This window comes from Phalacrocorax carbo, chromosome 5 (assembly GCF_963921805.1).
Source record: "Phalacrocorax carbo chromosome 5, bPhaCar2.1, whole genome shotgun sequence".
NCBI classification, from domain to species: Eukaryota; Metazoa; Chordata; class Aves; order Suliformes; family Phalacrocoracidae; genus Phalacrocorax; species Phalacrocorax carbo.
Window position 1 is genome coordinate 61,041,624 of NC_087517.1, and position 25,400 is coordinate 61,067,023.

At 42.8% G+C, this 25,400-nt stretch overlaps 1 protein-coding gene and 1 long non-coding RNA gene across 9 annotated transcripts in view; one reads left to right on the forward strand and one right to left on the reverse strand.

The window, feature by feature from the left end:
* TEAD1 (TEA domain transcription factor 1) overlaps positions 1-4,340 on the forward strand; it is a 159,125-nt gene extending 154,785 nt beyond the window's left edge. For all 8 annotated transcript variants that reach the window (XM_064452745.1, XM_064452746.1, XM_064452747.1 and 5 more), the window contains one exon: positions 602-4,340. In XM_064452745.1, coding sequence (XP_064308815.1) covers positions 602-715 — 114 coding nt within the window. In that variant the 3' untranslated portion in view covers positions 716-4,340. The remainder of the gene's footprint in view (positions 1-601) is intronic.
* Positions 1,940-13,281, reverse strand: LOC135313511 (uncharacterized). The gene is made up of 3 exons (XR_010373143.1): positions 13,175-13,281; positions 11,401-11,487; positions 1,940-2,346 (listed from the first exon to the last, which is right to left on the reverse strand). It is a non-coding gene; the product is annotated as an uncharacterized LOC135313511 (long non-coding RNA).
* Positions 13,282-25,400: the final 12,119 nt, after the last annotated feature.

Here is a 25,400-nt window from a genome sequence, read left to right on the forward strand (position 1 = left end):
GCAGTAATGGGTACACCCAAGAGGTGATCTAAAGCATGAAGAATGGTCTGCATAGTGGCCTTTAAGCCAGTTTCATCCAGATACCAGGCTTGTTTTCACTGTGGCTTTGCAGTGGCACCTCAGCCAAGCGCTTAGAGCCTTGCGCTGCCACTGCTGCTGCCACAGGATTCAGGCAGGACCAAAGGCTGGCGGCATGGGGGAGCAGTGGGGCCGTGAGCACAGAGCCATGCACACCCCGCTCAGCTGCCTTTTGGCAAGCGCACATGAGGTGACAAGGGTGCGCTGGTTTCCCTTCGCTCAAGTGGGGCTCAGGTTGAGGAAGGCTGAGCCAAGACCACATGGTGGCGGCTCATGGTCAAGAAGCCAGGGTGGGGTGACTCTCTCCACTGCGAGCTACAGCCCTGCAGCTCAGCCCCAGAGCAGATTTTGTGAGCACAGTCACAAACATCAGTTTAAATTGCCAAAGAGAGACCGAGAGGATGCACATTTTAAAAAGTCACATCTAAAGATTGTCTTTCATTAAGGCAGTCGTTTTCGTGTTTTGGCCCTGGTGTTTCCAAGTTTGTAATATACTGTCTACCTCTTCCTTCCCTTCAAACAGGTTGTAACAAACAGGGATACACAAGAAACTCTGCTCTGCATGGCTTGTGTATTTGAAGTGTCGAACAGCGAACATGGAGCACAGCATCATATCTACAGGCTTGTAAAGGACTGAGCAGTTATTTATATATACACTTCATTTCACTTCTTTATCAAAACACAGACTGTAAACCTCAACACTAAGTGGCAGTGCCTCTGGCCCAACTTTCACCCACATTTTTCTAAATCCTGTTTTAGTGAAGTCATTTTTAATGTGTTCATATATAATTGTAGCTGTGAAATTCTGGTACAGTTGTAAAAATTATTTCTAAAACTAAGTGTTCTTCAAATTTGTAAACCACAGTTCTTTGGGAAGACTGTATTTAAGAACCTAATGCCTCTGTCTGTGGAGGCCTATTTTTAATTCTGATAGAAAAATGTACGACAGAGCATTTGCCATGGGGAAAAACTGACAGCATTTATAAGAATTTATTTTGGGTTTTTTTCCAACATTAAATACTTGTTTTACAATGCAAGTGACATTGAAAAGATTCTTTAGCTATAACTGTAAATGAGTACACAAAGTTAATAATCTTTATAGAATTATCTTTGTAACTAATTAGGGTGGAAGATATGGACGAATGTAATTCACTAAATTATTTTTTAAAATGAAACGTTTTTCTGTTTGAAACCAAATGAAAAATATAGCCTTAAGAAATGCCTGATAGAAACAGACAGGTCCTAAAATTAGGCAAATTTTGTATTTTTTCTCAACGCTAAAACTAATCTTCTAATCCATTAAACTTTCAAACAGGTATCGCAGAGAAAGAAAACTTCATCCCTTACCCCTAACATATCTAGTGTATTTTAAAAGAGTATAAAGTTGTATTGTACTAATATGAAAATTTGATTATTTAATGAAAAAGATGGCTCATTTTGCAATAAGTAGGTAAATACTGAAGATTTAGACTCGCATTATATGTAGTCTTGTGTGTGCAGTTATATTTTATATGGACAACTATGTTTTCTAATAAGTTGAGTGAAAAACTTGCAACTCTGAAATTAACAGATGAATGGAAACAACTGACATTGCAACAACATTGGGTAATTTGTAAACTGAAAGCAAAACACTAATGTGTTTGAAAGAAGAATACGTACACCTCTGAAAGGATCAACAGCTTTAATATCTATGAGCCGCTAGAAAATCACAACCAACATCAGGCAAAGAAGATTGGAAAGTGGAGATTTTTTTTTCTCCATTTCCTCTTTATCATGGTGCTCTTACAGCTCTCCCAGTTGTCTCTCCAGTTCCCACTGGCGAAGACCTTATCTGAAACAAACGCGTTTGTACCACGTGGGGTCTGATGTCCTTTTGCATCCTGATGTAGTAGCATTCATCCTTCTGATATATTCAGGGAAGACTCCAGGAAGTGAAGTACAGCTGGAGATATTTTAATACTGTAAGGATTCAAACCATGGATGTGCGTGTGAGCGATTGTCTGAGGTACGCGCACGTGAGAGACGTAGTCTCGTTCCTCCTGGTTACACCAGAGAGCGTTGCTCCGTTTCTTTTCTTCTGATCCAGAGCCAGCACTGCCCCGCCGTTGCCCCAGCAGCAGCTGGTTCAGCAGGTGCGGGGCCAGCAGCAGGGTCTCACACAAAACGTTTGTCTGAAAGGCTGAGGGCTGCCCGGCCAAGCACAAGCCACCTTAAAGATTAGCTATGAGGTATCGGCAAAGAGTGTTCTTGGGAAGGTCCTTTGCAGTCCTGAATCGAAACAGTTAACATTTAGCGGGTCCCTCCTCCTTGCCCTTTACCAATATGCACCCATGTGCAATTTAAGTCTAGAATTTACTCCCAGGCACAGTGCTGTAGTCTTCAAAAATGCCACTCTTATTTTTATGTTATATTTCTGCATAGTACCTTCTGTTAGAATGGCCCACTGTTGAGTTATCTAGACTAGAATACAGCCTATGTGAGGCAGCTGGCTGCTGTACGGCTGCATCAGACCGTGCTCATACTTAATGCTGGTGAGGACTTAGGTTAGAGGATGATACAAACGTTACCGCGTGGAAGGGCGATTGCTTGAATTCCTTAGCCTGCCTCTGATCTAACTCCGGTAGGTGGATGATTGCTGTGATGTCTAGCTGTTGCCTGCTTGTGGATATTAGGGCTGATGATCTTTCAGTTTATATTCCGTGAACTGAACAGAGAAATATGTCCATGGGAAGGTCTCTTTTAACACTCATTTTTAACACTAACAATCACATCAGGAAAAGCACTGCATTGTAACAGCCTAACGGTAGCCCTTTATTCTAAGCACTTGGTGTTACAAGTCAAAAACTACTTTTTTTGTTTTATTTTGTTCTAAAGTTGTCTTTTATTTAGGGTTTGAATTGTGGTTTTGGTGATTTTATTTTTTTTTTTTTTAATGACAAGCAAAATCTTTGAGGCATATAAAGTATGTAAGTCAACTTTGCAAAACCAGGTACAGGTTTTTTTAATAGAATCTGGCACACTACATATGCCATAACTATAGGGTATAAAAAGTCACGATGTTTATTGGTGTTCACATATGTAATAGTAGGGAAACTACTTCCATTGTCTTTTCTTTACACTTCTGTAAATGATCCATACCCTGTATATGTTAATTCTTAAAAGCCTTAATCCTTCAACTGTTCGGTGTGGGGTGTGTAGTCCAACAGGCTGCCTGTAAACTGTGAGCTCTTTTGTAAGCTGGAAGTACTTATCTTGTTACTGTTACTTTTTTGTAGGAACCTTTTAATTGAGAGCTGCCAAAGCATTACAATATGCAGTGCCTTAGCATTATATTAGAAGTACCTTTAGCCTCTTAACATAAATTTTATATATTGTTTTATTAATTGGTTCCATTTTTAAAATATTTCCCACAGAAATGCTTTTTGACTGCTTGGTCTAAACCAACCTTCTGTACAAGTCGGTCCCATTACTGCGCAGTTAAATGTCTATACCAAAAGGAGAGGTTACAGATTCTTAGTTCTCCGTGAAAAGTGAATTGTATTAATAAATGCTGCCTTTTTAAATTTCATGACCAAATAATTAATTGTGACTCTTCTGCACTCTAGCATGAAAGTGCCTTTGGTTTGAAATTCCAGCTTAGAAAAGTGCTGCCATAATAATGACAATTTGTAGAGAGACCAAAAATATTTAGTTATCACCGTAATGCCTTTGGTTTATTGGAATAAGTTGAATCTACAGGCCTCCATTCACAAAGAGCACCATTTATAGCGAAGTAATTTTGCTAATGATCAACCTGCTGAAGAATAATCTACTGTTTGCCATTTCTGACAGCATTGCAAACCAGCAACTGAGTTGTCTGTGACAGAAAAATGGAAATGCTTCACATTCATATTCTCTTCATCCAGTTGTGCATCTGCATAATGGGAGATCCATATACTGCAGTATTTCAGACAGTGGACAAATGTGACTTTATTGTTCTCCTCTAGTATCTGTGAAGATTTTTTGTTTAGACAGAAGATTTTGTTTACAAAGCCGTGCGTGCTGAAAGTCAGATGCATAAACCAAGATGAAAATGGGGAACAGCGGATGGCTAGGGTCAATGCAACTGTGTGGTTTGAAGCACTGAAACGCTGAGTGTGCACGTTGTGGATGAAGGTGCTGTTAGAGAAACTCTGGCCAGCACGCTTCAAAACACAGGGTTGGTTTTTTTTTTTGGTCTTCTCCCAGACAATGTCTTGGAAAAAAAAAAAAAAAAAAAGAAATTAGCTCCTCTTAAAAATGCATTTGATTTCTGTATTTGATACCTTCTGTGAACGGGGGCCATACTGTACACTGCAACTATGATTGACGGGAAGAGGAGCAAGATTTTAAGAAAATTACGTTAGAAAGAACAAATATCAGCAAAACCAAAAGCTGTCAGAGGGACTATATAGTTGTGAATACAATTTTAACTTGATTTTTAAAGTATTTGATGAAAACTAAGATTAACTTTTTATATATAGAAATATTGTGACACTGTGTGCTAAATATTGTGATAATTCAAGCTCCCTGTCTCTAAAATATTATTTTTGTTATTCCTTCAAGGTCTAAATCACACTTACCTCTAGAAGACGAGTAATCCTGTTGATCTCAATGAGACTGAGGTAGGGCAAAGACGCTTTTGCCCCACAAGTAGAGCATATATTTTCAGTTATTACCAAACGTTTCAGCTGTACTAGTTAATTTTTTGCGGTGAACTACACTTCTGTCTCATTAAAATATTAAAAGCAGCATAATGGTACCATTTGGGGCTGTTAAAAGTTACTACTAACAAATGTAGTTTTACATACTTGAATTCCAAAATGATTTTATTTAGGTACTGCACCACTATTTTGAAGGAATTGCAGATACAATGCCTGTTTCTCGCTTTCCCTTTCTACCACAGCTACGGCTCATTAAGTTTGGCAGTAGCTTCTTCCGTTAAAACCTCCACGGTATAGGCTATTTGAAATAATGAAGGGTGTACTTTAACAGTGAATGTAAGTAACTGGCCAGTTTGAGGCAGATACAACATTTGACGTACTAATCCGTATCTATTTATTTTTCCACTGCAAGTCCTAGAGCGCACTTGCTTTCCGAAGCAGGTCCCCTTATAGTTTTCCCGGATCACTCAGCCAGTTGTGCTGAGAAACCTTTTGTCTGCCCTGTACGCGACCCATACTGAATCACGACCCCGGTCATACAGCAGGTGTGTATAATAATACTAGAGTCCGGTTTTGTACTTTTCTCAGGATGATCGCTTTTCCCCCTCTTATCTTTCGTAACGAGAGGTTTAGCCCCCTAAAAAAGATTGAGGCTGGATAAGTCAAAGTACAAGAAACACTTTGGACATCTTCATCTTTTAACTTTTCAGGTCATTCTTGCTGAGATCATGTAATTAGTTTTAGTGTATAAATTAAATCTTAAATGCACTCAGTTGACTAAAAGGAGATGGATCCCTGTTACCTCCTTACAGAATACGTGTTTTTGGTTTTGTTTTGTTTTATGGGCCTCTGATTCAGGCTCATGACTGCAGACAAAAAATACAATATGTGCCTGAAAAAAAAAAAAAAGACAGAAGAATTTTATAACATTGAAAACCTGAATAGCCTTTAATTCTTCAGTACATTTTATGTAAAACAGGTTGGGTTTTTGTTTTGTTTTGGGGTTTTTTTGCCATGTGCATTTGTTCACATTTGTAAATGACTTAATGGAATTCTCACTTTATGTTTATTTGTGTAATGTGTATAAAATGGGTTTGTGACTTAAGCATATTCATATATGGTCAGTGGTTACTTTAATATTGTACTGCTGCTGGTAACTTTTGATGTAGAACTTGCCTTTTGATGATAAAGTACCTCTAGGTTAGACAGGGAGGGAAGGCTCTTTGAAAAAAGTGAATGTTCTCCAATGTTTTCTTAAGATATTTGCAGAAGCTTTCAAAAGGAGTTTCAGTCAAACCTCTTGGCAGTACAGTATTCTTGTATTTGTTATTGTCTGTGTGTAGGTACTGGTACCTTTTTTTGTTTAAAATGTTTTAAGTGTTGGCTTTAAAGTGAATTTATCTTTAGTATGATAGTAATATGAAAATTATAGGTTTTGTGTGCAGAGAATTTTTTTATAAAGTGCTTTGTAAAAAAAAAAAATGTATTCTAGCTTTCGCGGTACATATGTGTGATAACTTTAATATCCATGACAGTTAAGTGCAATTATTTCATCACTCTAAAAATGCTATTTTTGTGTCGGTTACTGCAGGTGTTTTCATGTCTTTGCAAAGTGACACATTTTGATGCCTTCTTGATAAAGTGGTAGAATTTTTGTAGCTTTCTAGAAACTTTGTATTCATACAGTATCGATTGAAAATAAAGAAAATGAAAGTGGTTTGTGCATTTATCTTAATCTCTTATATCAATCTCTTTTTAATGTTGGATGTAACTTCCGACAGCATTTTCCGAAGCAGCACGGCTTGCAGCAATGTCTGCGTACCTCCCTGGAGGTGCAGTGACATCCAGCAGGAGTCACAAAAACCTGCAGCGATGGCGCTTGAGGCCAGCACATCTGGAAGCCATGTTCAACAACGGGTCCATTTGTGTTCTGGCATTGTATCAGCAAGAAAGGTGACTACCTCTAGCTTGTACGTCTTCTAAAGAAACAGTGGTGGGTTTTTTTGAACCATCATTTAAACCATTCTGTTTTAATGGGAAAAGCTGCCCAATCCCCTATTGGGCAGGAATGACCTATTCGAAATCTTACATAATAAATGGTATCAAATACATCACTAACTTGGCAACTAGAACTGAGGAACACAGCAGTTACTTGAGGCTGAGGTGTTTCTTCCAGAAGGACAGTGAGCTCTGGGGCAGCTGAGGTCCTAAAAATGTGGCATTTTTGGAGAGACTGATTTCTAGTTTTTCCTTAACAACTTGCCCCTCAGCTAGCAGGTGTACCTGGTATGATGAGAGGATGAAACAGCATCACCTTGCCTGCTGCATTTATGGTGAAACCACCAAGCTAGGAAGAAAAAAGAAAAGAAAAAAATAAAAAAAAGAAAAGAAAAAAAGAGAAGAGAGAAGAGAAGAGAAAAGAGAAAAGAGAAAAGAAAAAAGAAAAGAAAAAGGGATATTCTGGATCAACTGAAGTCAATGAGAACATGACCAGGACTAGTCGGGGGGAGGAGGGGAACCAAACAAAAATGTACATCTGGCTCATCTTCTGCTTCAAAAGGAGGGCAGTGGCTTTTGATGAATAAACCACATGCCCCTCCCACACACCCCGAATTTCCTTTTGGGTGGCAGATGTTCCATTGCCATTTTTTTAAGTGCCAGCGGAGCACACACACCGCCCCCCACCCCCGTGTGCGAGATGAATGGGTTGAGAACAACGCACAGACATGGTCTGTTTTGACCCTGTTTTCTCTTCTTTATTCCCCATGAAGTATACGGCTTCAGCCCTTTGAAGTGGGTTAGCTGTTTCAGAAGCAACCTGCTTCTTAATTAAGGTTCTGCGTCTTAATTAATTTAGGTTAAGAACCATAAATTTTCCACCTTTGGGAAAAATGTCATGCAGCATTTCAGGTTGGGAGTCCCCATGTAACGTCACACCGTGAGTTTATTAACCAGCTGCCTTCAGCAGAAGCAACGGCCTCTCCCTGAATAAGCACCGCCTGGTTTATGCGAACACAGCAGCATGGTGAGGGACGAAGTGGCCAGACCAGTTACGCCGTGCCATTTATGAAGTGTAGAATGATGAGCTCTATGCGGTACATGGACTTTTCTGTGGATTTTTTTTTTTAAGATACAGCCTATTTGACACCACAAATACAGAGCACATTTAATGCTCACAAACCCAAGAGTAAAAGGAGAGTTCAGAGCTAAACAGTGTGCTAGCAGATGTCTATAGTTCCCCACACAGCTCTAACTGTTCATCCCAACCCTGACCTTTCACAGCCTTACTATTGTTGTCTGAGGTCCTTTGAGCAGAAACAGCTGACCAATCTGTTATACCATGCAGTGGTAACTTAGGGATGTTCATAAATAATTACCTACCTTGAAGAGAGGTATGACACTTAATTGGCTAATGGTTGTGAACTGTTAGATGATTGCTGCTGCCCTGTGCTAGCTAGAGCTGTGCTGGAGACACTAGAAACTTGGTGAAGGTCGGAAGGGCAGGAGGGCGTGCGTAGAGAGACTGTACTAGGAGTGGAGGGAAAAAGAAAGTTGTAGAAGCCCAAAGTGCAAGTGACTGAAAAAAAGAGTGGCAGGATATTGCTTTTCAAAGAAAATGAAATGCTGAGGACAGGAGAAACTAGGAAAAAAGGAGGACAAGTATAAAGACAATTTGAAGACCACCACCACAAAAGAAGTCCATTAGAAGAAGGAGGGAGACCTAAAGCTAAGAAAAAAGCTACAACAAAACAGACAAACATTCACCTTCTGGGCCAGTGACTAGAACTGCTTTTTCACACACACACCCACCCCCTTCCCATATGGCTTCGTATTAGGCCGTTCCAGTCTGGGGACATACCCTCTAAGCTTAAGGGAAAGGGATGCTGTAGGCCTCCATTCCTGTGTGCCTCACTGTGGAGAATCAATAAAGCCCAAAAATCTCAGCAGCAAGGCACCCTGAAGCCTCCCTGATAGATGAAGAGCTGTCAGCTAGGTTTCGGCTGGAAAACAGAGAGAGAGAAAGAGCGTGCGCATGAGCAATTGCCAAAGAGTAGCTGAAACAATCAGCTGAACAAAGCTACTTGAGTGCACGTGACTAGTCTCAATATATCTCAATTTATCTCTCAAGCCACCTTCCTTCCATATATGTGTGTGCAGAGTTTAGGTTGATAAATTTAAAAAAATGTTGCTTCCCATGCCCCTCGCTCTGTCCTAGAGGCGAGAGCATCAGCAGCTAACGTTGATGTTATTAAATTAGAGCAGAAAGCCAAAAAAAAAATTTTTTTCATAACTCTGCTTCCAAACATCTTTATCAGCTTTTAGAGACGTCCACACACAGTGAGCAGTTTTAGCGCCTTGAGCATTATAGCTTTTCCCTAACCAGTAAAGTCAATGTCCCACTAAGGATGGTGGTTGGGGCCATCAGAGCAAATGGTGCAGGAGCCGTGATTAATATGTACATAGCCCTTTTCACTCCTCTCACTTAGCCAGTTTGAAGAAGGGACTAGTACCCTGCTCATGCTTATCTTGCAGTGCACCTTAATGCTTTGCTTTGCTTTCTGGACCTCCAGCAGAGACAGCACGCGGCAGCGGCTTTCAGACATGCTCTCTGTTTGAACAGAGCACAGAGCTGTACGTGCAGCTGACTTTGCCAGTACATTAACAAACTACAAACTGATTTTTTTTCCCCCGCCCCAAGCATGTGAATTTATTAGCCGTATTTAAAGGTCCTTCTCAATTTATTTTTTGTTGGCAGAGGCTAAAGAATAAGGGGTTTTTTTCCCAGACTTTTAAAAATTCCTTTCTGCTAAGATCATATGTTCTTTACAGTGTTATCAGAGAATTTATTTTTTTCTAAGATACTTGCCTTTTCTTATCCCATCACCTATGATGTTGAACTTCCTACTGAGCATTATACTTGGCAAAATGTTTAAGAATAGCATTCAGGTTATAACCGTTCCGTTCAGTACACTAGGAGAACACTTCCTTTTTGATGCAGCTCTACATTCATCAGCGGGGGTGGAGGGGGAATACCTGTGTCTTCATGATGTTTGGCCTTTCCATTAGTTTTAAACTGAACCCACATGTGACAAACCCAGGCAATGAAGTACTAGATTCAACCACACTGCGCACATTACACAGCACAGAGCATTTGATGGCTTCACTGTAAAATAGCTGTATCGGTTTTACTATATTGTATTTTTAAAAGGGTTTCATCTAAGCTTTATCATCAGACCACCATAATGGGTGGAAACTCAACAGTGCCGTTCACCTCCAGAGTTTACAGCAATAATGTGGCAAACAGAACACTAGTCTCGGCAGGGTTCGCACTCTCCTATCTCCCCCAGTGATCTCCTGTTTTGAGGGAGGTGGTGGTGAGTAATGTCTGGGAGGTGCCCCAAGACTCTCCAGCGATAGGCTCTGGATAAGCACAAAGGATCAGGCAGATGTGGTGCAGTAACAAGAAAACTCCAAACCTTTTGGCTTTCCTGCCCGCTTTTACCCATCTCCCAGCCAACAAAAGGACATGTGCTCAGTGAGAAAAAACACACGAACCGGGGGTCTCAAGCTCTAAGACCCTCCCATTTTTGCAGAATTTTTCTCTGACTGCTCCCTTCTCTGAAAGGCTATTACTTGAGACTAGGATCACCAGGCTCACAATTCCTCTTCACACTGGATGAGGCACCACACGCAGGGCATGCAGAACACACAGACACAACTATGGCATCAGCTTAGCATTTTTTTCCCATGCAAACAAAATATCTTCCCATTAAGAACACCAGTGCTGGAAGTGGTACGAAGGCAACGTCCACTCTGAGAGAGCAAGACTGAGGGCTCAAGAGCCACTGAGAGGAGACAAACATGGCAGCTGCGGCCAGTCAGGTAGGCTCCTTCTGCGTGTCCCGCTCTCGGCCACTGTGGTTTCTCAGCTCAGGAGGAGGTGGGAACAAAACTGTCTACCCCTGCAAACTGTAGCACTAAGGGAATAGGAACAAACATAGCGGAGAAAGTTAGCTTGAAGATACCTGAATACTAACGGAAAGGAAGCATTAGCCATGATTTGAAGATGCAGCTGATGAAGCAGGAGATAGGGTAAGGGCTGTTTCAGAGAGCTGCAGAGGAAAAGGCTTTCCCACTACCTCTGGCCAGACACATGAAAGAGCAGAGACAAAAGCCAGTGTTAATCAACAGCTGGAAAAGTATCAAAGAAAGAGAAATGAACCCAGAAGGCTGGACTGAGGAAAGTGTACAGGGTGCTCATTAATATAAATTAATATTAATATGGCAGACAACCTGGTAGGGAGCCACTGAGTGGTGGAGGGGGAGAACATCAGACAATCCCTGAAATACTGAAAGAACAGGTGCAGAGTGCTGTGTGGTCAGGTGGCTGGATAATTGTGAGTGGCCACAGCCAACGTCAGAAGTTACTGCACAAATCAGGCTTTCTCGGGTGTGCCTGTGAGATGCAAGGGAAAGCTGTGGATGCAGCAGTAGACAGATTTACAGATAAGAAAGATCTGGGAGGGGGTGGAGAGTTCAAGATCAGGGTTGCCCACAGGTTCCCTGCAAAGGAGCCAGGTGGGAGGTCAAGAGAAGCAAGGAGATAAAAGCCATGGGGATAGAGCTGCACAGTACAGACCTGTGAAGTGGTCTGTCAGCTCCAGCAACCAGCTCTTCCTTACTAGAAGAGTGTGTGGTGGTAGGAGGCAGCGATGTGTGCTTGCATCTGCAAAACAGGGGAAACAGGGAAGTGGTGAGACTAACAGCTCTCCAAACACACACTCATGGCTGACAAAAACATCATGTCATCTGGAGCTCGTTTTCAGCTGCCTGTTGACAAGACAGGCAAGTATTTATGCGTAAGAGATGGTCACGATTACAAAGGAGATCTACAGTCACTGATACCTGCACATCATAACTGAGAAATTTGTGCAGTGTGGATGGTTTGTTAGCCTCATGGTCCCCAAACAAAAGGCATGTAATCATGTAAGGGGTGTGTGTGTCCAGCTTCTTTAACAAATGGAAAAAGAGGAACTCTGTATAATATTTAAGCTTTCTGTTCAAAGGTTAAACACAAAGACGCTGTTCAGCCATTAGCAAAGGACCTCATGAGAAGCTGGGATGCTGGGCTCAGAGTATGCGCGGCTCAGCTCTGCTGAAAATGAGGAAACAGCCTTGGTGCTGAGATTGCGCACAGCCCCACATCATATAGGAAATGCCAGGCATACAGAGAGGCCATGGTAACAGGCGAAAGAGTAGAAACTTCTCTGACAGCAAGTGAACAAAAAAGCTTGGAAGTCTGACCAAGATACAACCCAAGATGCAACCGAAATGTCTTTAAAAGGAACATTCATTCCTACTCCCTTTCATTTCAAGATTGTATCAACCCCTACAACAACTGGATTTAATCCTCCATAGGATAATGAAGTTGGGTTTTATGCTTATACAAAGCACCTGATCGGAACATCTGACAAAGTCCCTCAGCCAGGAGCACAGGACACTTATGCATGTTCTAAGTTTTCTGCTCAGGCCCTTCACCAAAGCAGCCCAAATCTTTGGGGATACCCAAGAGAAGCATAAGGCCCTAAGACAACAGCTAGATCTTGAAGGATTCTGGTGATTGCTGCTGCAACCCAGTCTAATGTAGAGCATGGGGTGGCAGTGAGTCTCATCAGGGTTTGCTGTAGTCATTTCATGACTGTAGCGTGTCTCAATCTGTTTACCTGCAAGTATAGGTATAATCAGGTTAGATAAGACCATTACCACGGTACGTAACCTTTGGACTTTGGCTTGAGGCTGCTACTTTCCCTTCTGGAGAGAGCACATCATATTTCACTGTCTATTTTATTTCTTTCTCCTTTATTACAGTTGTGCTCAGTACCCTGCACAGATTGATTTTCCTGGAGGCACAAACAAGCAGATAGAATCTAGAGGATGTTTAAATAAAGGGAATCATTTTAAATGGTCTTTGAATTAATAAATATATATAAAGATAAATAAGAAACATAAAGATATATAGGTAGTACAAACAAATCGTGACCCATCTGTCCAGTGTGCTCTGTTTATGAGTGCACTCAATGCTAGGATATCGTGGAAAGCAATAGGCCTCTGTTCTTCATCTTTCTGGACACACTGATGATCCCAGCTGGGACACAGGAAATTTTCCACAACCTCAGGTGAGTGAAGGATGGGTCCCTAGATAATAGATTGTGCCTAACAGAAAGAGTTTACCTGAAAAGAATACCTAAAAGACACAGTCTACCTTCTCAGCTAACTGAATTTAAGCTGACAGAATATGCACTTCCACTGTAGCCCCTACTAATTAGCACAAGAGAAAAGAACTACTGATTTAAACATGCTGCTGACCTGCAGGCAGAGGGGGTCACTGTTGTTTTTTAACAGAAACTTCTCACCTTTCTTCCCTCCTCCCGTATTCCTGCCAGTCACTGACCTTCCTTTGATCTGCTGTACATTTTGAAGGTTGTCTCCCTTCTACTTCCTAGGTCTGTGTTCAGAAAGAACAGCTGCAGCATTCATAATGAATAACTATGAACATCAGCTCAGACTCTGAGTCTCCTTTGGAGATGGGCTGATCCCTTTCTGCCTAGTTAGAAGAATATTAGTGAGACCCTCAGCACAAGGCGAGCAGGATTTAGTAAGATATTTGGCTTTCTCAGTCTTCTCTAGCGCACAGTCTGAATACATAATGTAGAAATTTATCCATCAACATAAATTAGGCTCCAAAGTTGGAAAGATTTGATGCACTTGACCAACTACTACAAAACCCCACTTTTTTGTCTCCACCCTTTTCTCACTATGGTCTGGTTCAGCAACACAGTTTGGTACTTGGGAACAGCTTGTATCTACTACCTTAGACTATATCTATTTTTAGGGAACTACTAATGTATAAGCAAATATAATACTTTTTTCCATTCTCTTCTAAAGCTCTCCCCTGTACCAGCAGCATGCTGCCTGTCACTTTCAGTTGCTAAATCATTTAAACATTCAGCTCTACTGAAAAGAAGGAAAAGAGTGAAAACTGTACCAGTTACCATAACATATTGGCTTCTTGGCTTCTGAGACAGCAAAGTTAACATTTAAAAAAACCCTCTAATTTCTGCTCAGTTGCTTATTTCTCTGTATTTCTTCACCTCACTGCCAATAGAGTAAGCCACGTATTCTCTTGGCTTGATTCTGAATTCTCTATTGCCTAACCTATGTGATACCCCCTGCGTATTGCTGGAGTAGTACAATCAGAAATTTAAAGCACCAATTTACCTCCAGCCTTGCTTCCAACTACTGTTGAAGTTAGGTCACTGGAGGAGGCGGGCTTGGATTTTAGTCGGTCAGACTATCCTTGTATCCCTCCAAAGATCAAGGCCAAACGCTGCAGGTACTGGTTGCAAGAGATGCTCAGTGGCTTTGCCAGTCCAGGAATATGGCTGCGCTGTGATACATTGGCATGAGGTGGCTTAAAAGCTGAGTGAGGCACCTCAATTGAATTACACAGTTCAAGGGTAACTAAGACTACTAAGCATATAGAAACCATCTGACTCTCCACAGAAAAGTTATTACTCAAAAGGCTTTTGTGCTTACCAAATAATCTGATCTCTGGTCATGTTTCCCTCTTTGAACTGAATTTCACTGTGTCCTTGCATGAAGACCATAATGAAGTACATGCCTACGGCAAGTGCTGTTTAAAGCGCTGTCCTTTTTTCCCAGAGACATTTCCAGGAAGCGTGAAGCTGCAGTATAAAGCAGTATAAAGCACCTCCGGCTTTATCACAGACTCCCTCTTCTGCGTCACTTTTTGCTCAGGAGATGACACTTGGCTAGACAGGATTTAGCACAAGCACAACCTGGCAGATCTCCCCCTCTCTCAGCCAGGCAGGTGAGAGTCGTGCCTCACTGGAAGGCAGATGTGATGGGCCTGTAACCCGAAGACAGCGCACAGCATTTTAGGAGGCCTGTGAGGGAGGCACAAATCCAAAGATCAACTCCTTCACCTCCCAAAGGTGTGCCTTTGAACAGGCAAAGATAAACACTGAAGAGACAGATCCTGCTGGTGGTGTCAATGCTGCAGAAATTTAACAGTCCAGGTTATACCACAAAAGCTGATGGGGATTTGTATTCCTGTTAAAAAATCCCACCCTCAGAGAAGCGGGACATTGGAAAGTGATTATCAGGCACACGACTCACTCTTGGGGTGGCTGGTGACTCACCCTCCCTTCTTGTGCAGCCTGAACACAGCCTTACAAGCGAAACATGAAGTGGCATCCTTGTCTCTCCCTGAAGTGTTGTCCAGAAAGGCCCTCTCATGTTGCACACCTTCCAAATTGCTGACTGGTTAGATACAGAAAGCTTTCCAGGCCCAGTGACACCAGGCCACTTAAGACAGTGTGGCAGCAGTGTGGGGTAGCTTGCGTAAGGGGCCAGACTCTTGCCAGCATCTCCCAGTCACGTGTGTGCGATCTCTCTGCCGCTCCACCCTGAGGCCCAGGCAGGCATCACTATTTTTCCAGCTCTGCGTTTACTGAATAACTCAGCTAATAGCATCAGATGAAGTAGTGATTTTCTGATGTTTGGCCAAGCTGTTAACGTTGTCATTCTAGCACATTTTAACAAGTACAGACAGGTCTGGGCATCAGTCATATTTCTACAGGCAGGGTTTTTTTTTTTTTCTTTGTCTCTTTTTTCCCTTTCTATCTTATCCATTTTACTGGGCTTCAAAGCCCTCAGTGAAACCAGATGTGTGAATGTTATAAAATTACGTTGCTAAATGAGGGCTTTTTTCTGACTTTATACAAGTTGTGTGTCAAAAGACACTACAAGCAGAAGGGCCAACTGCTCTTCATTGAGAAAAGCTACAATAAGGAATTACAGTCTGGGGATCAAGCACCTAGTCTTACGGCATGCCTAAATTAAAACTGTACTCCCAGTCCCAATTTAGTTTCCATGTATATGCACTTTATTCTACCAAGTACAATCTCCAAATGGATGCTAGCAGTTGTGGTGGTACATCTGAATGCACAAGCTTTTCAGTACTTTATCACATCTTCACTGGTCAACAGGTGGCCATAGCACCATTAACTGTAGCCTGGAGACAACATTATGGTATCTGAATACTTCAGAAGCATGTATTTGTTTTCCTGGGGCTCTTCTGAGCAGAAGTTCAGCCTGCAATCCTCAGCAAGGCTGTGCCAGTCACAGGTTTGTTTCAGTGAAGTTCACAGCACGAGAGCCTATATGTCTCCTAGCCTTGAATTAAAGGGTGGTACACAAGGAGTTTTTGAAGCAAATCTTGCAGTGAGCTCTGTTTCTTAGTGAAGTATTGGGCCACTACTCTACCTTGCCTATATCAGCTGTTTGTGTAAGAAGGGCTTCAAGTAACATAAGAAAGTATCCCATTTCTCCCCTTTGTGCAAGTCAGACTGACTCGGAGTCTGGGATGCGCTTGTTATGCACGAAGCAAATACAAATAAAAATCATTAAGGAATGGCAATGATTAGTTATGGACAAAGAGCTGTGAAGCTTGTTACGAGCACCCGTCACTCCTGCTATGTGACTGATTGTTGCCGAGCAGCCCAGGCATGGTACAGGGTCCGTACGCTCTGAGACAGCAGCTGAGAAGAGCGCGTCCCTGCCCACAGCCCGCCTGCTCCTTTGTGGCCCAACAGGCTGCAGCAAGCGTGACAGCAGGGCTTCCACTCAGTAGAGCAACAGATTGCAAAGCATCCGGCGATACCGGGGCCACGCTTGTGTGGCAAAATGTGCTACGATACGAACAGGCAAGCTGCCTGCTGCACTACGGCAAAGCCGACTGCATAGCATTAGCGCTGGTGACAACAGGGCCCTCATTGTGTGGGACAACAAGTCACACAGAGAATGTGCAAATGCGATTGGTTGGGCCCACTTAACATATGCACAGCAGAGTGACATATGGCAATTGGTGACTTCCCTGCCACAGATGCTGAAAGGCTTTGTTTCAGTACGGTGCGCGGTGCAGATCCAGTACAGCGTTCCCCCTTCGGTGGGGAGCAGTCCGAGTGCCGGCAGGGCTCTCCCCCACCTCCCGGCGCAGCAGATTCCTGGTGCCATGACTGCTTCTAGCTGTGCTGAGCAGACTTTCTGTTACTGAAACCCTACCCATCAGCCAAAGCCTGGGGCACGCTGAGAAATACAATTAATATAAAAACATGATGGACGTGGACTCCCATTCCAACTCCTTATGCCCTTTGCATTTGGCTTCCTATTCACATACGTATAAGACCGCAGCCTGAAACTAACTATTTCTAAAAGTGTTTACTTTTTCGTTAGAACTTTTGTTTTCAATAGTTTATTAATGATATAAACAGATAACTAGACTATGATAAATAGTAGCAAATAGATTATTTTTTCAACTCTGTTAAGCAAAAGTTTAAATAGAGGTTAAAAAGGACAATGCAAAATTATGTTTTCCTGGCCAGGGAACAGAGACAAAATGGAAAAGAGGTTCTAGCAGCTTGCTCGTGCAGGAAAAATATGGAGGAAGACTTTGAAATCCCAGCAGAGGTTGTAGCTGTGCTCACCTGTGCAGAGCCATGAGACGAGCGCAGCCTGGTAGCTACAGCACCAGACTAGAGCTAAGATACAGAGATCCACTCTCATCTCTGCCACTGACCACCTGTGCGACAACTGGCAAATCACTTCAGCTCAACGTGCCTCAGAAATCAAGATATGATATTCATCCCCGTGCACTGCTTTGCAATTGCCTGCTGGCTGCAGAGCGGAAGACGAGGTAGGAAATGACCTTATAACACTGAATCATTTCCCATGGACCACAGAAAACCCATCATACAGTATCAGCATTCACCAAGTGAGGACACAGGGGTCAAAATCTCTGCATCTTATTCCGTTGCTGGCATTATCAGTCTTTTCTCACTTGTCATTTTATATCTTTCCATGGTGAAGAAGAATCCAAATCTACATAGATTTAAAACACTTTGTATACAGACACACAGTCAGCGGCCAAGCAACCAAAGCCAGCTGATAATTAAGTGCCACATCTTGCAATAGGATGGGACTTGATAGACTCTGTCCTCTCCAGATTTCTGCTTGGCCAGACTACGAGATGCAGAACCGGACTAGGACATGGAGTTGGCAGCTGCTGCCACCTCCCATAAGAGAGCAGCTTGGGAGCTGCCCAGCTGAGGGCAGCTTTCTTCACTTTATGCTCGTGTTGTTTTTTAAGAGCTAGTGAAGGAAACGTTGCTTCAAAGCGGGGCTGTGGAGTAGCCATGCTCTAAGTCAAGAGACATAACATGAGTTGCTACTACCATGTTGCAGGAGCAAGAGGCAAAGCAACAACCATGGGCGCTGAGAGCACTTTTGAGTATAAACGGCTTTACAACTGCAAACCTCCACCATACTCAGACTGCCCAGAGATCACCAGAGGGCTGAGCTGTGCTGCCTCTAGGATCCTCAAACTAATTTGTCACTGTGATCTTCAGTGGATCCTTGAGTTGCTGTATTTCCATGCAGAAATATGAGCATGTGCAGTAAACCTGACTCCTTCTGACTGCATCATATTTACTCTGCAAGCACCGACCATCTGTGCAGAAACTGTCCAACATATCCAAGGCTGCATCAGACCCTCTGGACCTGCTCCGTGGTGTTGGTGCGCACATTTGCAGTGCTCGGCCAATACCTCTGGCTGACTGGCTCATCACTCAAAACTACAGTTTCAACCACTCTGTTGTAACGAAATCCCAGACAAACAGCCTCTATCCTCAAACTTGGCCTGGAAAACGGTCATGTTGAGGAACAACATGAGATATATTTGGGCAAAACTGGATTTTCAGGAGTCCTGTCTCTGTGGCATTGAGAACAACCCGAAGGGATCACATCAACTGACATGGAAAGGGAATATGGAAGCAGAGTTTTGCCTTGAGACTAGCTCCCTCTGCAGCCTGATTTTCAGTACCCAGAACATGGCACGTCTCTTTAGACTAACATTTGCTTAGCTGTTACTCACGGCTGGAAAAACCTTCTGGGAACGAATGGAGTCAGCCTGGGAAATCTGTGCTCCTCATCAGGTTATTATTAGCTTTCCATGCTTTCCAGTATCATAGGGATGGTGGATAACCACCCCAGTGATCCAGGCTGAAAAGCAGTCGGACTTTCAATTTAAAAATACGTCACTGGAAAAAAGTCACATCAAAAGGTACTGATAAGGTGATAAAGAAGTAATTTGTGAATTTCCCGGAATAACGGAGAGCAGACTCTGGCCTCAGCAAACGCACCGCGCAAACCCTGCAGCGCTTCACACGCGGTCCCTCTCCATTGCCGCCGGGTCCCCCTCCGGCGCGGCGGCAGGAGGGTTAAGCGCGGCGGAGGGGAGCGGAGCGATGGCAGCCCCGCACCTCCCGCACCTCCGCAGCCCCGCAGCGACACCCAGTGGCCCCCGCAGCGGCTCCCGGCGCTGCCCCGGGCCGGGCGCCCCCCGAGCCCCGGCAAAGGCGGCCCGGGGACGCTGCGGCGGGACGGCTAAGGGAAGGAGCCGGTCACTCTTCCTTCCCCGTTTGCAAGGCTGGGCGGCGCCCTGCTTCCCCGCGCCTGCTGCTCGCCCTACAGCCGCTCCTCCAGGTCTGCAGGGGAGCTGCCATCACTGGAAATGTTTAAATTGCAGTAGGACGCCTCTCTAATAAACGTGTTCTCATTGACAAAGAGGGTGAGCATGAAGCGGGAATTAAGCCAGGGAAATTCCACAATTTATATTATACAGGAAATCAGATTAGGTTATCACTGTGGATCCTTCAGGGCTTAAACCTGTGAATCTGCTGGCAGGTTAATAGCTTCTGTATCTCCCCTCATGAGAGTAGAAAAACCAGGTCTTTCAGCCACACAGGGAGGTTAAGTGCTCGCTATCTTTATTACACAAGACACCATACCCGCTGGCCACCTTCCTCAGTTCTCGTCTGCCTGGCACCTGGTACAAATTACCCTGCTACGAGAGGCAGTTAACAAACTCCCTAGAAGTGTGGTTGTGCTTCATCAGCCAGGTCAACAGGCAGGAGGCATCTCCCTGTGTTAGTGCTTTTCTGCCCCAAAAGCCACCGCATCCAGTAGCACCATTTGTGTCAAGCATCAGCTGCAGCCGATATGCAATTGGGTTAGAGCAAGCCATTTGCCAAGCCAGCGAGCAGAAAGCACCATGAATGAAGTAACATTGTGTTGCTAAATCTGTGATACATCATCACGTAATGGAGCTCAGAGCTCCTAGGCATTGCCAAGGCAGACTCCGATTTTACCATGGTTTCACTGAAAACAGAGGAACGCAGTATTGTCAACTTCACCCAGCCAGAAACCATGTCACGCACCCAAGAAGTCAGGTGAGAGAATTTTTTAAAAGAACAATTTCAAGGAAAAATTTGCTTTTATCTTTTGGTGTTTCTAATCCGCTGTAGTCAAGAGAATGGAAACCATATCTTTTCATATTTATAATCATAAGACCTCTACACATCTCACACAATGACCCGGGTCTGGCTCTTAGGACAGCGCTAAATATTGAGCCATATCATAAAACTGTGGGAATTGTCAGCACTGAATAGAGCACGCATTTACAGAGACAAATAGCCCCATGCAGGCAGACACAAATAACCCCCTTTCTTCGCTGGACAGCAGCCAGTTTATTGGTGAGTGCCTCTTCCAAGCTCTAGGCTCAGTGCTGAGAGCCAGAGCAATAGTCAAAGTGTAGCGTGTCAATGCAACCAATACCTCTAGAGCATTTAAAAGGAGATAGCACACTTGCTTGACTGTGTGAAGAGTTCACAATACCTGCAGGGTTCAGGGCTCATATATGCATAGAATACAGAAAGCTTCTTTTTCTTTGTTTACTTTCCAGGATTTGTGCCTGGCTATTACAACAGCCAATTCTGGAGGCTGGTGGGATGGATCGTTATTATATATAGAAACCTTTAGCTAGCTAAGAGCCTGAAAAAAGGCTGAGTAATTGTTCTGAATGTTTAAAACACAGTCCACCTAGTGAAAAGGCTGCATCATGTATCCCACAAAAGAAACAACTACCTGGTAGCATAAATTCCTTGTTTGCTTTAGAAAAATAAGATCCAAACTGGTATAATACAAAGACCGGTCCTGAACACGTCGCCTCTTTATCTGCTGCCAGCTACCAGTATTGTAAATGGGCTTAAGCAACCACACCTCATTCTCTCACAGAGATCTCCTCTCATCTCTGTTTTATCTGTAGATGCACTAATTAAAGTTACGTGAAAACACACCTTTTCAGTGCCTCCCACTGGAATAAAAGCTTCTTAACAACATTGTGACAATAGCAGTTTGCACAGAGTACCTTTTCCAGGAAGAGAGGAAGGCTGACAAAAGGGTAAGGCTAACAGTCATCCCGGGATAGCCACTGGCTAGAGACCAAGCTGAACTTGGCCACCAAGCTGCAAATTGGTACAAGCAAACTAAGGTAGTCTGTCCAAGTCTGGCAGTTAAAAACTGCAAGTGGACAGTTAGGAGATTCCAGAATAGGCTTCCTGTGTTGCAACTACTTGCCAGAAGATCCCATTCTTCTAGAGTCCACCCACAAAGGACAGCTGGAAGGAGGCCTAACCATCTGAAGAAATTGTTCATGATGCTATGTGACATCAAAAAGTAAAGAAAACAGCCTGGCAAAATATTAGCCTGCTATCATGCTAATTCCCACTTGTTGTTCTCTTGTGGAGCTGCATATGAGCCTCTGAAAACTTAGGTATAAAGCTTCAAGTTTGTCTCCTCCAGTTAGGGCCATCCCTAACTACAGGTGGCCTGCTGGGGATCCTCAGCCACCTGGTTTTGTTGCTTGATTTGCTCCAAGGACAAGGCCATCTGCTGACTTCAGTGGCCAGCCTTCTCCTGCCATGACTGCCTCATCTCTAGCACACAGAAACCACCCACCTGGGCTGGCAGCGCATTTGTGAATCTTCAGACAGTGTGCTACTATGCAGCTCTGCCATACGGCAGGAGGCATGTAACTGACATTTGTGGCTATGATGCGAAGTAGCAATTAAATTTCTTGGACCTCCAAATACTGTGTATATATGGGGCCGAGATACTGGGCAGTCCAAGCAGCTTAATTGCATGTCTTCAACAATAATAACCATTCACAGTCATTATGAACAGCCTTGGCCTCTCCTGCAGACTGATAAACTCCACGTGGGAAAACACCTGCAATGCTCCTAGCACATCCAGCTTCCCATTCCTATTTCTCCTACCATTTTTCTTTTCTCCCAGCTATCATCATTCTGTGTAACACGAAACAGGAGACATCACAAGCCGAAGTGCACCATGGTCCAGACTGAAAGGTGTTGCTGGAAGCTTAAACAGCGTGTTTGTAAGGAATTTAAATATGGAAGGCACAATCTAACATTATGAAAAAGTAATCCATCCCTTTGATGCTTTTGTGAGATTTCCATGGAATTATGGTATCATCTCAGGTAAGGGTCTTTCCATGCAGATGGCAGAATTCAAACCAGCTTATGCTAAAAGAACCCGTTTCAAAGAAAGCATTCTGTTCATGATGTGCTTCAGGTGAATTGTGGACTTATGTCCCTCCCTGTTCACAGGTGAGCATACAATTACACTTCTGTTAAGAGGGATCTGAACCTGTTAATACTTTGGAGTCTGTCCATGAAATAGAAACAGAATTATATCCAGAAGACGCAGTGACCAAAGTTTCCAGGTCCCTTGTTATCTTCCTTGTTTCCTTCTTTTTTATTATCCCAGCCTCATTCTTTGAAGTTTATGTATCCCTTATTACTTGTGAACCTTTTGAAGGGATCCTTCTGTTCTGCAGTTTGTCTTCATGCAGACAGAGCAACAGACCACCTTCAACAGAGTAATGATGCTTATTCTTCTAAACGTATCAGTAATCGTTTTGCTATTTTAATAGAGAGATAGATTCAAATAAAATCATTAGGTCTAGACTTTGATTCCGCACCACAGCTCCACTGTTCTCAAGACTGGGCTGAATCTAGACATGGATACAAACATCCAAATAATCTTACATTTGGGTCTGAAGCTCTCTATTTCAATTTCAGGTCTGTTTCGATTTGGAGCTTTTATGTGCTTCAGAATAAAATTGAACTGCTGGCTGAAAAATGTTCTGACACAAAACAGAAGACTAAACAACCCCCTGAATAAACTTCATGAGTGTATTTTTAGGAATAAGTGTATTTTTAGAACTCCTAAGTGTATTTTTAGGAACTCCTCCACCGCCTGTAGCCATGCCTTCCAGTGTATGATCACAAGGATTTTTTCCCCCCTAATCTGACATAAGAATGTGCACAAAACAGACAAAGGATTCAGCAACTATGACTTCAGACTCTACCTGAGACTCAAATTTATATTTCCAAATTAGTTATGTTTCCTGCCAGGTCCTACCAAATCAGAATAGAGCTGACATAGTGGAGCAGTAGCAAACAGAAGATATTCAGCACTTGAATGAAAAATGCAAAAGAGCTTCAAAAGAAAAAGGAAGGAACAGTAGGGCATCAATCTCTTGCTTTTCCCCAGGGCCGCCCTGCATCTCCTTATTTTACTGACACTATCATCTCTTTCTGTATTCTTAAAGCTCAGCCGTGGTGCAAGGCAGGTTCAGCAGTATTGCCAATCCAGTGAACTAAACTAAGCAGTTCCGGCAGGATTGGCCTGGGGCCACTGATTTCAATGGGAGCTGCTGGATGCTCAGCATGACTGACAGTTAGACTCTTTGTGGATCAAAAATCAGAATAATTTTGTTCCATCTGGCATTTTTCATGATCCCCACTGTGCCCAATATTGCAGTCACAACTCCTCACTTTTTAAAAATTACCCTTCAGCTAAAGACATAAAAATTTAAAAAGCACTTGAACAAGTAAAATAGTAGCAACCAAATTCTTGCATATTACAGTTCTTTGGTGATTGGATGGAGACCCCTTAAACAGACCTGCTTTTTCAAGGGGTGAATACTCCAACTGCTCTTTGAGGTACTTCATTCTTAGACCCCCAGATCACTGCTAATTAGAAAACATAGATGGGTGTCAAGCCACTAAACTCTTTTCTAGGTGTCTTCTAGGTCTCAGGGTAAAAGATCTGCTGGAAGTCAAACAAGTTAATCTCTGAAGATGACGTAAAGAGAGTAAGAAATAGCAGAAATAGTAAAGAAGGCAAAAAACATAGCTTGATAGATGGAAAAACTGAAGAGTGATAGAAACTGCAGGAAACAAAAAGAAAAGCAGCAAGCTGAAGGAAATGAAGTTTTAGACTAGAAACACAAGAATTGCTGGACTTCACAGCAGGATACAGCCCAGTATCCTGTCTCAACAGTGTTGAACAGCAGATGGAAGAGTATGAGAATGGAAGAAGTGTATAGTGCTTTTTTCCCTGACCAACTCTTTCAGCTTTCAGAGGTACACAGGGTAATAATTTCCAGAACCAGAGATGATAACATTTGTGTTTAATAGCTTTTAGTGGAGCTTATTTCTGTGAACAGGCCTAGTCTGAATCCAGGTAAAGTTTTGGCATCAACAACACCTTCTGGCAGTGAGGCTCACAGTATACCTACATGGTGTAGGAAGAATCTCTTTAGTTCTTTCAGATTTGCCACCTATTTCTTGAACTACAAGAAATGCTAAATGATGCTTTCCTAGTCACATTCTCTACCCCATGCATGATTTTTATACTTTTCTATCTCATCCCAACTCAGTTGTCTTTTTCTAAGACAAAAGCCTCCTGTAATGCTCAACGAAACCACATGTCATGCTCAACACAGAATGTCGTCCATATCTTCTATTACCCTACCTGCCTTTCTTTTTATCTTCTCTAGCTTTTCTTTGGAGGTGTAATCATGTCAATGACACAGCAAATGAACCTGGATTTATTCCTGAAAATTCCTTTTAATGCTTCTGAAAGCACTTCCTTGAAAGCAATTGGTAAAAGATTTAGCAAATCTCAACGCTTTTTTGTTTCTAGAAGTGTTTTCAGAAGCACAATGACCTCTTCCCCATACCACATACAAACTGAGAGAGCCTAGTATAAGCATCAGGTCCCAAGAATGCATAAACAAAAGCATGGATGTTATCATAGAAATGATCTTATTGTAGGCTCTGTGACTTATTGCATGTAAGTATTGTACAATACAGTGAGCGCTGTGGAATGCTCATTGCACAAACATTGTACTGTCACATGTGCGAAGTTAGCCTTTTTATTAGCTCTGAATTATTTGGGGCAAACAACAAGCCCTGCCAAGGTAAGTGCATGGTTAAAAAAAAAAGTGCAAATTGAAGGTATTTCCAAGGTACGAGGAAAACATTGAAAATTCAGAAATAGACAAAAATGAGAAGATTCTGGAAAAAGAAAATTATCTCCAGATGGAGGACAGGGGAATGCCAAAAGTCCTGAAGACGTTTTATTTTAATCCCAATTCCCTAAACATTGGATGTTGTTTATAACACAAAATTGCTTGTATTGTTTGTATGTTACTGCCTGATTTCTAAAGCGATGAAACAAGCTGTGGAAGCCACAGCAGGGTTCCCTTCTAAACATTAAATCAATTCACTACATCTGTTGAAATCCTGGAGAGCCCAAGGCAGCAATGCCAAATTCCTGAGTCTGTACTCA